The sequence below is a fragment of the Rhodnius prolixus genome, unplaced genomic scaffold (assembly GCF_049639745.1).
Source record: "Rhodnius prolixus isolate KJV_2025 unplaced genomic scaffold, Rpr scaffold_11, whole genome shotgun sequence".
NCBI lineage: Eukaryota > Metazoa > Arthropoda > Insecta > Hemiptera > Reduviidae > Rhodnius > Rhodnius prolixus.
In genome coordinates, this window is record NW_027411625.1 from 15,552,012 (window position 1) to 15,565,670 (window position 13,659).

General features: G+C 32.1%; 1 protein-coding gene across 4 annotated transcripts in view; it reads left to right on the top strand.

Moving 5' to 3' along the window:
* LOC141459316 (neural cell adhesion molecule 2-like) overlaps positions 1 to 13,659 on the top strand; it is a 580,420-nt gene that overhangs the window by 524,007 nt on the left and 42,754 nt on the right. For all 4 annotated transcript variants that reach the window (XM_074138236.1, XM_074138238.1, XM_074138237.1 and 1 more), the window contains exon 5: positions 87 to 290. In XM_074138236.1, the coding sequence (XP_073994337.1) occupies positions 87 to 290 (204 nt within the window). The remainder of the gene's footprint in view (positions 1 to 86; positions 291 to 13,659) is intronic.

Below are 13,659 nucleotides of genomic sequence, written 5' to 3' on the forward strand. Positions count from 1 at the left end.
TAGAGACAGTAGCTGATTCCTTCCTAACCTCCTCTTCAACATTGGATCCTTCTGATTCTTCACTGCACCTTATTTCTGCATTACAGGGCGACCTTTGCCTCGTGTTACTTGGTGGCAGGACAGTACGCTGTTGGACGATTCGTACGAAGTGATTTCCGAACGGAGAGTTAGGAATGTGTTGAGGATTGCTCAGCTACAGAGGAAGCACCTATTAGCCACCTTTACCTGCCAAGCATCCAACAATAACCACTTACCTCCCATCACTGCTGATGTAACCTTGGACATGAATTGTGAGTAGTCTATTTATTATAACCATCTTCACACAGAGGTTTAGTGCATGAGAAGAAACGCTAAAACCGTGGCTGATTGAATGCAGAATAAGAATTAGAAAAGCTGGGATTTTGATTTTAATAATATAGGGGCGTGACTGAAATAGTGTGTCAATTCTGACACAGCTTTTTTTACTTGAAAAAGTAGTTTTGTTCAATCCTACCTAATTTATTTAAGAGAAATAAAAAGTTTGAAAAAGAAAAATTACATATCCTAATAATTAATACCAGATAAAGACATGTGGGTTCCAAACCAAAACTTATTTCATATGGTTTTAGGCATTCGAATATGTATGTAGTCAGATTCACTAGTTTCTTTGTATGTAATAATACTCAGATATGATTAGAATAATAAGGAAGGAGAAGATACAAATTAACTGCTGTGTAAAATTTAAAATAAATTATTTATCAGTTTGGTGTATAAAAAATAATCTTATTTACAAGTATTACGTTAGACGAGCAATTTCATGAAATCTTGAGACTCCACCACAGACTGAAATAGTTTTATCAAGAACTAGTTTAATTAACGCAAAGCAGAAAAAACTAATCACAACAAAAATTATAAATAATATTCTATAGATAAATCAGAGGTTAGAGGTGAAGTAACGCAACTAGGATTGCTCACTACGGAAAAGGTCAACCAACTTCTAATCGAACTTTTGTTCAAACAGGCGCAGTGGTCTGTAGCAGTTAAAAGTACATGTTGTTAGAGCGGAATCAACTGAAATAAAAATCAGTAGACTTAAGTGAAACGGATAAAGTATTCACAGTAACCTTACTGATAAGTGGTGTGAATACTTATCACAGTTTAGGGATTCATGGTTTCAATATAATGTATATCCACCATATTTAAGTGATTGTTGAAAGAAGTGTGGTCAATGGTCGCATTTAAGCCGAATATAGAATTTGAGGTTTCCAAGATTTTCCGTTTTAGAAACACACTGAAGTGTGTTGGTCAAAATTTTAGCATTACCAATAACCATGTGGCTTCAGCTAGCAGTTCCAGCAATATTTTAAATGTTTTTTGATATTATATAGGAGGAAGAATTGTATATGTTGACCAGAAGAAGCTCTTTGGAGGCAAGTAGTTAACCGTGTAGTAACAGTAGTTTACCGTAACCTCCCTCCTACTTGAAAAAAAAATCCTGGGAAAATTTCCATATTAAAAACTTGGTAAATAGTTCACAAAATCTAAAGGAAATCGTTGGAACGATTGAAGTCAGTCAGTAAGTTGTACCATTTCCCGTTGAAGCTCCGCTGGATCATTATTATAAAGATATTATAATATCTGTAGCGACGATAGTAACTTAACGGAATACTTAGCTGGAGTTATCCACGACTTTTAGGATTTAAGATATTATCTACATTAGCACACATCAACTAATCTGACTACGTGCTTAGACCAAGATAAATTCTGGACCAATGAATGGACAACACCCATTCCTTGGCAGATGATGGATCGCAACTTCATCTTTGTTTATGGTAGAAGTTCCCGGCATTCATTCAATTGTAATTTTGAGCCTGAAAAATAATTTCTGCCCTAGCTCCAGCTCAAAACTCTCCAGAAAGCCCTGAATAGAGGTACCTTGCTCTTTATGAACTGCTTGCATCCCTATTTTTTGCTGAGAATGCTCGAGGAGTCCTTTTTCACAACTGTATTTTGTTGATTTTAAATTACGCCAACTTAACGAGATTTTGTCGCCAGGTGCCTTTTAAGTGTATTGTCGGCCTCAGGTAGTGAACTGTAAAAGACTTCTAGGAATAAAGTACGCAATAATGCCTAAGAAAAAAGCTGACAGAATATCTAAGTGAAGTCTACTAGACTAGAGACCTGGAAACAGCGCTGTCTGTAATCACTGTGCTATTACCTTCCTTGCCATTTTTGTAAAACCGCAATTGTTTTATAATTTAAATTCCATTAAGGTCTTTAGTGGACAATGAACGTATTTAAAAGGGGAATACAAAACAAAATTAAAAAAGAAACTCGCTTTAAGGGAAAGTAATAAAAAGTTCCTCTACGTTAATATAAAAATGATAAAGCAGCAAATAATTTTATAATTATGAGAGGACTTGAAAAGGACCCATTATCTGGGGGAATAAAGGTGAAACAGTTGCTTGTATTGTGGCCAGATATGGCGCGCTGCAACCGTAGTTTGAGCTGCCAGTTCACTAGCTAGGTGGCCTCGGGCAGACAATGCCATCTTGCAGCCCTTACATTAACTTTGATTAATTCCACAATAAACCTCAACTGTAACAGTAGTTTCTACCTTTATACTTTCCCTTTCAACTAATAAGAAGGGGTATTGCAATCGTATCAAATTACTGAACTCATTATTCAATACAGTACTCTAAGGCATAAGTCCGAGGCCACAGATGGACTCCTATTATAACCTTTAAAAAACTTTCATCAACCTCTTACATTCAACTTTCATACTGTTTACTATTGAGCCTGCCCGTCTCGTTACAGTAATTTTTCAAATCTTTCAGAAACAGTTTTTAAGCTTGCTCCTCTAAATTATTTACTGTTATAAGACCCTCGGTCTGAATTGCACAAGGAGCGGGCATTCTCGGAGGTGTTGCGCCACAGACTCAGTAGACTCTTCAATCTTTCACTGTTGATACTGTCCGCCGAATTACCTCCATGTTGAGCAAATTAATATGGCCATAGATGCATGTCCAGTATTAGCGCCACTAAGTTCCTTAGATCATTCCTATAATGTCGAGGGACTGTGCAAAGGAGTTAAATTTACCCAACCTATGTCCATCTATTGTGAGGTTTTGTAAAAAGTTCAAAATTCAAACCCCTATATCCCTCTTTCTATCGTATCAATTTTAGTGATTTATTTACCGAATTGTAGAGAAATGTCTGCTATAAATAATAATGTTTTAGTGATAACACTTGTTGAGATATTAAAGGATAAATTTTTGAAGTTTCGCAAATCGTTAAAAATTCAAACCTCTTTATCTCTCTTTCTATTGTTCCGATTGTAATAATTTCTTTACCAATTTGTAGAAAAAAGACTACTTTATAACAGAGTTGGGCAAAAATTTAATCAATTAAAAAACAATTGAATTAAACCGAAATTTAATTTTAATCATGATTAAAATTAAAAAATTTAATCGGCCAAAATTAGTTGATTAAAATTAAATTCACTTTTAATTTAATCGGAATTTAATCAATTAAAATTTTTAATCATAACTAAAAATTAAGATTAAAATTAAAATTAAATGATGGTTTTTGGGTTTTTTTCGACCGTTGTTGTAGATGATTTTGGTGAATGTCGAGGTGCGGTCTTGAATAAAAACAACTTTTTTGTTTTATACCAACGTTTCGGTAATTATTACTACCTTCTTCAGGGTCTGTACAAAAGGAATATTACACTAATATAGATAAAATTGAACAAAACCAAAAAATTGAGCGAATGAAATTGATTTTTTGGTTGTATGGGTGTTCAGACAGAAAGTGTAAGAATCTGTCAGAACGAATTGCTTTCTTATGCCAATTAGTTATGAGAGAAGAGTCAAAAAACCATCTAACGTATAACTCTCCTACACCCCCCAAACTTTATGGACTTACAACACACAGATTCTTACACTTTCTGTCTGAACACCCATACAACCAAAAAATCAATTTCATTCGCTCCTTCTCAAAAAGAGTTCTCCTCCTTAGCCATTCTTCATTTCATGACCAAAACAAAAATTTACTTTTTAACATCTTCAAAAATAATAGTTATCCTCCGCACCTAATCGAAAAAATACTAAACCAAGTCACCAATCAACTCTCTCTTACTAACACTGACACTTCCGTACAACATTCTGTCTCACATTCCAGTTCACAACCTCCAAAGTATATTTCCATACCTTTTATCCATGGCCTTTCAGAAAAAATATCATTAATATTCAAAAAACATAATATTTCGACTGCTTTTAAGAACACCAACACCTTACATACTTTATTCACAAAACTAAAAGACCCTACACCAAAACTATTCCGTTCAGATGTAATTTATAAAATCAATTGCAAAAATTGTGATGCCACATACGTCGGACAAACATCACAATACCTAAACAAGAGGCTATACCAACACAAACACGATTGCAAAACTAAAAAACCTAATGATACTTTATCTGCTCTAACTAAACACCATTTAGACTTACAACACGAATTTGACTTTGACAACACTTCCATACTTGCAACCAACACCAACAGAAACAAACGGAACATATTAGAAATGATACACATTAAAAAACAACAAAAATCTATCAACTTTATGACTGACACGAACAACCTTTCTAATTTCTACAATAACATTCTTCAAACAGTAACTTAACAAATTACTCACCGCATACCTTAGGTTTTTCCAGCCCTATTGTTTTCACCCCTCCCTTACCTCTATATAAACCCACTTTTCCGTAATTCCTTATGATGATATACTCGTAGCTAAACAGTCAACTTTACAAACTTTTTTATAATGTAAGTCTTCCCAAATTATATTTATTATATTTATCTATTTAATTTTATGTTTTAAAAATAATTTTATTTATGTATTTTTTAATTTTTTGGTTTTGTTCAATTTTATATATATTAGTGTAATATTCCTTTTGTACAGACCCTGAAGAAGGTAGTAATAATTACCGAAACGTTGGTATAAAACAAAAAAGTTGTTTTTATTCAAGACCGCACCTCGACATTCACCAAAATCATTAAAATTAAATAATCAGAATTTTAATTGATTGAATTAAATTCCAAATTTAGTTTTTATCACTTTGGACGATTAAATTTTTCAATTTAATCAGAATATGAGAGATTAAATTTTTAAAACCAAACTGCCAACGGTTAAACCAGAATCGGACCAATGCATCTTTATTCCGCCTAGCTGGTGCCTCTTCTCTATCAATATTATCACCTTTTCCAAACTTGGCACCTTCATTCTACCTATCTGGTGTCTCATCTATACCATGTTGATGACTCTCAAGACTTAAAAAGGACCACCTTACACTCACATTTAACGATGTTTACCACTCACTAGACTTAGATAGGACCACCTTACACTCACATTTAACCATGTTTACCACTCACTAGACTTAGATAGGACCACCTTACACTCACATTTAACCATGTTTACCACTCACTATACTTAGAAAAGGACCACCTTACACTCACATTTAACCATGTTGGCGACTCACTAGACTTAGATAGGACCACCTTACTCTCACATTTAACCATGTTTACCACTCATTATACTTAGATAGGACCACCTTACTCTCACATTTAACCAAGTTTACCACTCACTATACTTAGATAGGACTACCTTACACTCACATTTAACCTAGTTGGCGACTCAATAGACTTATGAACAGGGTGACCAGAGTTATGTGTTCCACCCACATTTTTTTTAAACGGCGGGAAATTTCAAATAAATAGAAAACACGTATTTAATCAAATCTAGTTTTTTTCAGTTATTGACCCATTTTTTAAACCCCAATTTCCCCAGATACAGTATCTAAGTTTTTTTTCAAATGGAACAAACCAGATCTAGGCAGGCTAGAGCTATTCGATATTCCAGATCTTCGATTGAAGCCAAGGGATTAAGGTTACTGTACACTTTATTTTTTAGATATCCCCTCTGAAAATAGTCTATTGGGGTTAAATCCGTAGTTCGAGGTCAAAATCAAGCTCTTCTTGAACCGGATGATATCTGGGGATGAAAAGTAGATTACCTACGAAAACGTCGTAAGGAAAAGGACATATTGTAAAACCTAGCCCTTCCACCTGTAAACCTAATTTCACTCTGAATAAGAGAATGTTGTGTATATAGTGGGACATTCGAGGACCTACACATTATGAGCTTTTAAAACCGAACGGAAAGCTCAATTCGGAGAAGTATTGTTAGCAAATGCATAATTTAAAGACAGCAGTCCAAGAAAAAAGGCCAGCGATGTTCAATAGGAAGAACACCATACTGCATCACGATAATGCCAGGCCAAATGCTGCTTTAAAGACTCGTCTAAAAATTGCAGAACAAGGCTGGAAAATTCTGTCGCATCCACCATATTCCCCGAACTTAGCACCCTCCGACGATCACTTGTTTTGGTCCTTACAAAATTTGTTGAAGGGCGAAACATTTAAAAATAAAGTAGATATCAAACAAGTACTGGTTCAATTTCTCGCATCAAAAATTATACATTTCAAAAATGAAATACATAAATTGCGCTCACGCTGGCGAGATATCATTAATAATAATGGCAATTATATTATTTATCAAAGTTTATTTATAAAGGTTATTGGTAAGAAAAATTTGTATTTTGTTTTATTCCAAAAACGGACAGAACTTTCCGGTAGACCGTATATAAGTCTAGTGAGTGGCAAACATGGTTAAATGTGCTTGTAAGGTAGCCCTATATAAGTCTAGTGAGTCGCCAACATGGTTAAATGTTAGTGCAAGGCGGTCCTATCTAAGTCCAGTGAGTGGTAAACATGGTTAAATGTAAGTGTAAGGTGGTCCTATATACGTCTAGAGCAGTGGTTCTTAACCGGTGTTCCGCGAATATGGTCCAAGTGTTCCGGGAAATAAAAATTTTAAATCTATTGAAATTTAGAAATTTAGGAAAAATACGAAAACAAAAAATTGTTCCTGTTTTTAATTTGAATTTAATTTTAAGTTCCTCCTAAATACCGAATTTCAAGTTAATTAAGGTTAGTGTTCCGCGAGAAACATATATACATATAATTGTGTTCCGTGTCTATGAAAAGGTTAAGAACCACTGATATAAAGGGTTGAAAATTTTTTGGGTCATGAAATTCTGCAAAATTAAGCCGTTCTATATCTCCCACTGTAAACCACGTATTCGTATGAAATTTTGTTCTCTTGTACACTTTGTATTTCTCAATTATAAACTATAGTTATTTTGTACACAGATCTAAAAAGGTAGAAGATATGAAGGGTTAAAAATTTTTTGGGTCATGAAATTCTGTAAAATTATGGCCGTTCTATATCACCCACTATGAACCACGTATTCGTATGAAATTTTGTTCTCTGACACAATTTCTTTTTCTCAATTATAAACTATAATTATTTTGTGCACAGATGTAAAAAGGTAGAAGATATAAAGTGTTCAAAATTTTTTGGGTCATGAAATTCTGTAAAATTATGGCCGTTCTATATCTCCCACTATGAACCACGTATTCGTATGAAATATTGTTCTCTTGTACACTTTGTTTTTCTCAATTATAAACTATAGTTATTTTGTGCACAGATCTAAAAAGCTAAAAGATATAAAGGGTTGAAAATTTTTTGGGTCATGAAATTCTGTAAAATTATGGCCGTTCTTTATCTCCCACTATGAACCACGTATTCGTATGATATTTTGTTTTCTTGTACACTTTGTTTTTCTCAATTATAAACTATAGTTATTTTGTGCACAGATGTAAAGAGGTAGAAGATATAAAGGGTTGAAAATTTTTTGGGTCATGAAATTCTGTAAAATTATGGCCGTTATATATCTCCCACTATGAACCACGTATTCGTATGAAATTTTGTTCTCTTGTACACTTTATTTTTCTTAATTATAAACTATAGTTATTTTGTGCACAGATGTAATGAGGTAGAAGATATAAAGGGTTGAAAATTTTTTGGGTCATGAAATTCTGTAAAATTATGGCCGTTCTATATCTCCCACTGTGAACCACGTATTCGTATGAAATTTTGTTCTCTTATTCACTTTGTTTTTCTCAATTATAAACTATAGTTATTTTGTGCACAGATCTAAAAAGGTAGAAGATATAAAGGGTTGAAAATTTTTTGGGTCATGAAATTCTGCAAAATTAAGCCGTTCTATATCTCCCACTGTAAACCACGTATTCGTATGAAATTTTGTTCTCTTGTACACTTTGTATTTCTCAATTATAAACTATAGTTATTTTGTACACAGATCTAAAAAGGTAGAAGATATGAAGGGTTGAAAATTTTTTGGGTCATGAAATTCTGTAAAATTATGGCCGTTCTATATCACCCACTATGAACCACGTATTCGTATGAAATTTTGTTCTCTGACACAATTTCTTTTTCTCAATTATAAACTATAGTTATTTTGTGCACAGATCTAAAAAGCTAAAAGATATAAAGGGTTGAAAATTTTTTGGGTCATGAAATTCTGTAAAATTATGGCCGTTCTTTATCTCCCACTATGAACCACGTATTCGTATGATATTTTGTTTTCTTGTACACTTTGTTTTTCTCAATTATAAACTATAGTTATTTTGTGCACAGATGTAAAGAGGTAGAAGATATAAAGGGTTGAAAATTTTTTGGGTCATGAAATTCTGTAAAATTATGGCCGTTATATATCTCCCACTATGAACCACGTATTCGTATGAAATTTTGTTCTCTTGTACACTTTATTTTTCTTAATTATAAACTATAGTTATTTTGTGCACAGATGTAAAGAGGTAGAAGATATAAAGGGTTGAAAATTTTTTGGGTCATGAAATTCTGTAAAATTATGGCCGTTCTATATCTCCCACTGTGAACCACGTATTCGTATGAAATTTTGTTCTCTTATTCACTTTGTTTTTCTCAATTATAAACTATAGTTATTTTGTGCACAGATCTAAAAAGGTAGAAGATATAAAGGGTTGAAAATTTTTTAGGTCATGAAATTCTGTAAAATTATGGCCGTTCTATATCTCCCACTGTGAACCACATACTAATATGGAATTTTTTTCTCTGACACACTTTGTTTTTCTCAATTATAAACTATAGTTATTTTGTGCACAGATCTAAAAAGGTAGAAGATATAAAGGGTTGAAAATTTTTTGGGTCATGAAATTCTGTAAAATTATGTCCGTTCTATATATCCCACTATGAAACACGTATTCGTATGAAATATTGTTCTCTTGTACACTTTGTTTTTCTCAATTATAAACTATAGTTATTTTGTGCACAGATCTAAAAAGGTAGAAGATATAAAGGGTTGAAAATTTTTTGGGTCATGAAATTCTGTAAAATTATGGCCGTTCTTTATCTCCCACTATGAACCACGTATTCGTATGATATTTTGTTTTCTTGTACACTTTGTTTTTCTCAAATATAAACTATAGTTATTTTGTGCACAGATGTAAAGAGGTAGAAGATATAAAGGGTTGGAAATTTTTTGGGTCATGAAATTCTGTAAAATTATGGCCGTTCTATATCTCCCACTATGAACCACATATTGATATGGAATTTTTTTCACTGATACATTTTGTTTTTCCCAATTATAAACTATAATTATTTTGTGCACAGATGTAAAAAGGTAGAAGATATAAAGGGTTGAAAATTTTTTGGGTCATGAAATTCTGTAAAATTATGGCCGTTCTATATCGCCCACTGTGAACCACATACTAATATGGAATTTTTATCTCTAACACACATTGTTTTTCTCATTTATAAACTATACTTATTTTGTGCATAGATCTAAAAAGGTAGAAGATATAAAGGGTTGAAAATTTTTTGGGTCATGAAATTCTGTAAAATTATGTCCGTTCTATATATCCCACTATGAACCACGTATTCGTATGAAATTTTGTTCTCTTGTACACTTTGTTTTTCTCAATTATAAACTATAGTTATTTTGTGCACAGATCTAAAAAGCTAAAAGATATAAAGGGTTGAAAATTTTTTGGGTCATGAAATTCTGTAAAATTATGGCCGTTCTACATCTCCCACTATGAACCACGTATTCGTATGATATTTTGTTTTCTTGTACACTTTGTTTTTCTCAATTATAAACTATAGTTATTTTGTGCACAGATGTAAAGAGGTAGAAGATATAAAGGGTTGAAAATTTTTTGGGTCATGAAATTCTGTAAAATTATGGCCGTTCTATATCTCCCACTATGAACCACGTATTCGTATGATATTTTGTTTTCTTGTACACTTTGTTTTTCTCAATTATAAACTATAGTTATTTTGTGCACGGATGTAAAAAGGTAGAAGATATGAAGGGTTGAAAATTTTTTGGGTCATGAAATTCTGTAAAATTATGGCCGTTCTTTATCTCCCACTATGAACCACGTATTCGTATGATATTTTGTTTTCTTGTACACTTTGTTTTTCTCAATTATAAACTATAGTTATTTTGTGCACAGATGTAAAGAGGTAGAAGATATAAAGGGTTGAAAATTTTTTGGGTCATGAAATTCTGTAAAATTATGGCCGTTATATATCTCCCACTATGAACCACGTATTCGTATGAAATTTTGTTCTCTTGTACACTTTATTTTTCTTAATTATTAACTATAGTTATTTTGTGCACAGATGTAATGAGGTAGAAGATATAAAGGGTTGAAAATTTTTTGGGTCATGAAATTCTGTAAAATTATGGCCGTTCTATATCTCCCACTGTGAACCACGTATTCGTATGAAATTTTGTTCTCTTATTCACTTTGTTCTTCTCAATTATAAACTATAGTTATTTTGTGCACAGATCTAAAAAGGTAGAAGATATAAAGGGTTGAAAATTTTTTGGGTCATGAAATTCTGCAAAATTAAGCCGTTCTATATGTCCCACTGTAAACCACGTATTCGTATGAAATTTTGTTCTCTTGTACACTTTGTATTTCTTAATTATAAACTATAGTTATTTTGTACACAGATCTAAAAAGGTAGAAGATATGAAGGGTTGAAAATTTTTTGGGTCATGAAATTCTGTAAAATTATGGCCGTTCTATATCACCCACTATGAACCACGTATTCGTATGAAATTTTGTTCTCTGACACAATTTCTTTTTCTCAATTATAAACTATAATTATTTTGTGCACAGATGTAAAAAGGTAGAAGATATAAAGTGTTCAAAATTTTTTGGGTCATGAAATTCTGTAAAATTATGGCCGTTCTATATCTCCCACTATGAACCACGTATTCGTATGAAATATTGTTCTCTTGTACACTTTGTTTTTCTCAATTATAAACTATAGTTATTTTGTGCACAGATCTAAAAAGCTAAAAGATATAAAGGGTTGAAAATTTTTTGGGTCATGAAATTCTGTAAAATTATGGCCGTTCTTTATCTCCCACTATGAACCACGTATTCGTATGATATTTTGTTTTCTTGTACACTTTGTTTTTCTCAATTATAAACTATAGTTATTTTGTGCACAGATGTAAAGAGGTAGAAGATATAAAGGGTTGAAAATTTTTTGGGTCATGAAATTCTGTAAAATTATGGCCGTTATATATCTCCCACTATGAACCACGTATTCGTATGAAATTTTGTTCTCTTGTACACTTTGTTTTTATCAATTATAAACTATAGTTATTTTGTGCACAGATCTAAAAAGGTAGAAGATATGAAGGGTTGAAAATTTTTTGGGTCATGAAATTCTGTAAAATTATGGCCGTTCTTTATCTCCCACTATGAACCACGTATTCGTATGATATTTTGTTTTCTTGTACACTTTGTTTTTCTCAATTATAAACTATAGTTATTTTGTGCACAGATGTAATGAGGTAGAAGATATAAAGGGTTGAAAATTTTTTGGGTCATGAAATTCTGTAAAATTATGGCCGTTCTATATCTCCCACTGTGAACCACGTATTCGTATGAAATTTTGTTCTCTTATTCACTTTGTTTTTCTCAATTATAAACTATAGTTATTTTGTGCACAGATCTAAAAAGGTAGAAGATATAAAGGGTTGAAAATTTTTTGGGTCATGAAATTCTGCAAAATTAAGCCGTTCTATATCTCCCACTGTAAACCACGTATTCGTATGAAATTTTGTTCTCTTGTACACTTTGTATTTCTCAATTATAAACTATAGTTATTTTGTACACAGATCTAAAAAGGTAGAAGATATGAAGGGTTGAAAATTTTTTGGGTCATGAAATTCTGTAAAATTATGGCCGTTCTATATCACCCACTATGAACCACGTATTCGTATGAAATTTTGTCCTCTGACACAATTTCTTTTTCTCAATTATAAACTATAATTATTTTGTGCACAGATGTAAAAAGGTAGAAGATATAAAGGGTTGAAAATTTTTTGGGTCATGAAATTCTGTAAAATTATGGCCGTTCTTTATCTCCCACTATGAACCACGTATTCGTATGATATTTTGTTTTCTTGTACACTTTGTTTTTCTCAATTATAAACTATAGTTATTTTGTGCACAGATGTAAAGAGGTAGAAGATATACAGGGTTGAAAATTTTTTGGGTCATGAAATTCTGTAAAATTATGGCCGTTATATATCTCCCACTATGAACCACGTATTCGTATGAAATTTTGTTCTCTTGTACACTTTATTTTTCTTAATTATAAACTATAGTTATTTTGTGCACAGATGTAAAGAGGTAGAAGATATAAAGGGTTGAAAATTTTTTGGGTCATGAAATTCTGTAAAATTATGGCCGTTCTATATCTCCCACTATGAACCACGTATTCGTATGATATTTTGTTCTCTTGTACACTTTGTTTTTATCAATTATAAACTATAGTTATTTTGTGCACAGATCTAAAAAGGTAGAAGATATAAAGGGTTGAAAATTTTTTAGGTCATGAAATTCTGTAAAATTATGGCCGTTCTATATCTCCCACTGTGAACCACATACTAATATGGAATTTTTTTCTCTGACACACTTTGTTTTTCTCAATTATAAACTATAGTTATTTTGTGCACAGATCTAAAAAGGTAGAAGATATAAAGGGTTGAAAATTTTTTGGGTCATGAAATTCTGTAAAATTATGTCCGTTCTATATATCCCACTATGAACCACGTATTCGTATGAAATATTGTTCTCTTGTACACTTCGTTTTTCTCAATTATAAACTATAGTTATTTTGTGCACAGATCTAAAAAGCTAAAAGATATAAAGGGTTGAAAATTTTTTGGGTCATGAAATTCTGTAAAATTATGGCCGTTCTTTATCTCTCACTATGAACCACGTATTCGTATGATATTTTGTTTTCTTGTACACTTTGTTTTTCTCAAATATAAACTATAGTTATTTTGTGCACAGATGTAAAGAGGTAGAAGATATAAAGGGTTGAAAATTTTTTGGGTCATGAAATTCTGTAAAATTATGGCCGTTATATATCTCCCACTATGAACCACGTATTCGTATGAAATTTTGTTCTCTTGTACACTTTGTTTTTCTTAATTATAAACTATAGTTATTTTGTGCACAGATGTAAAGAGGTAGAAGATATAAAAGGTTGAAAATTTTTTGGGTCATGAAATTCGGTAAAATTATGGCCGTTCTGTATCTCCCACTGTGAACCACGTATTCGTATGAAATTTTGTTCTCTTATTCACTTTGATTTTCTCAATTATAAACTATAGTTATTTT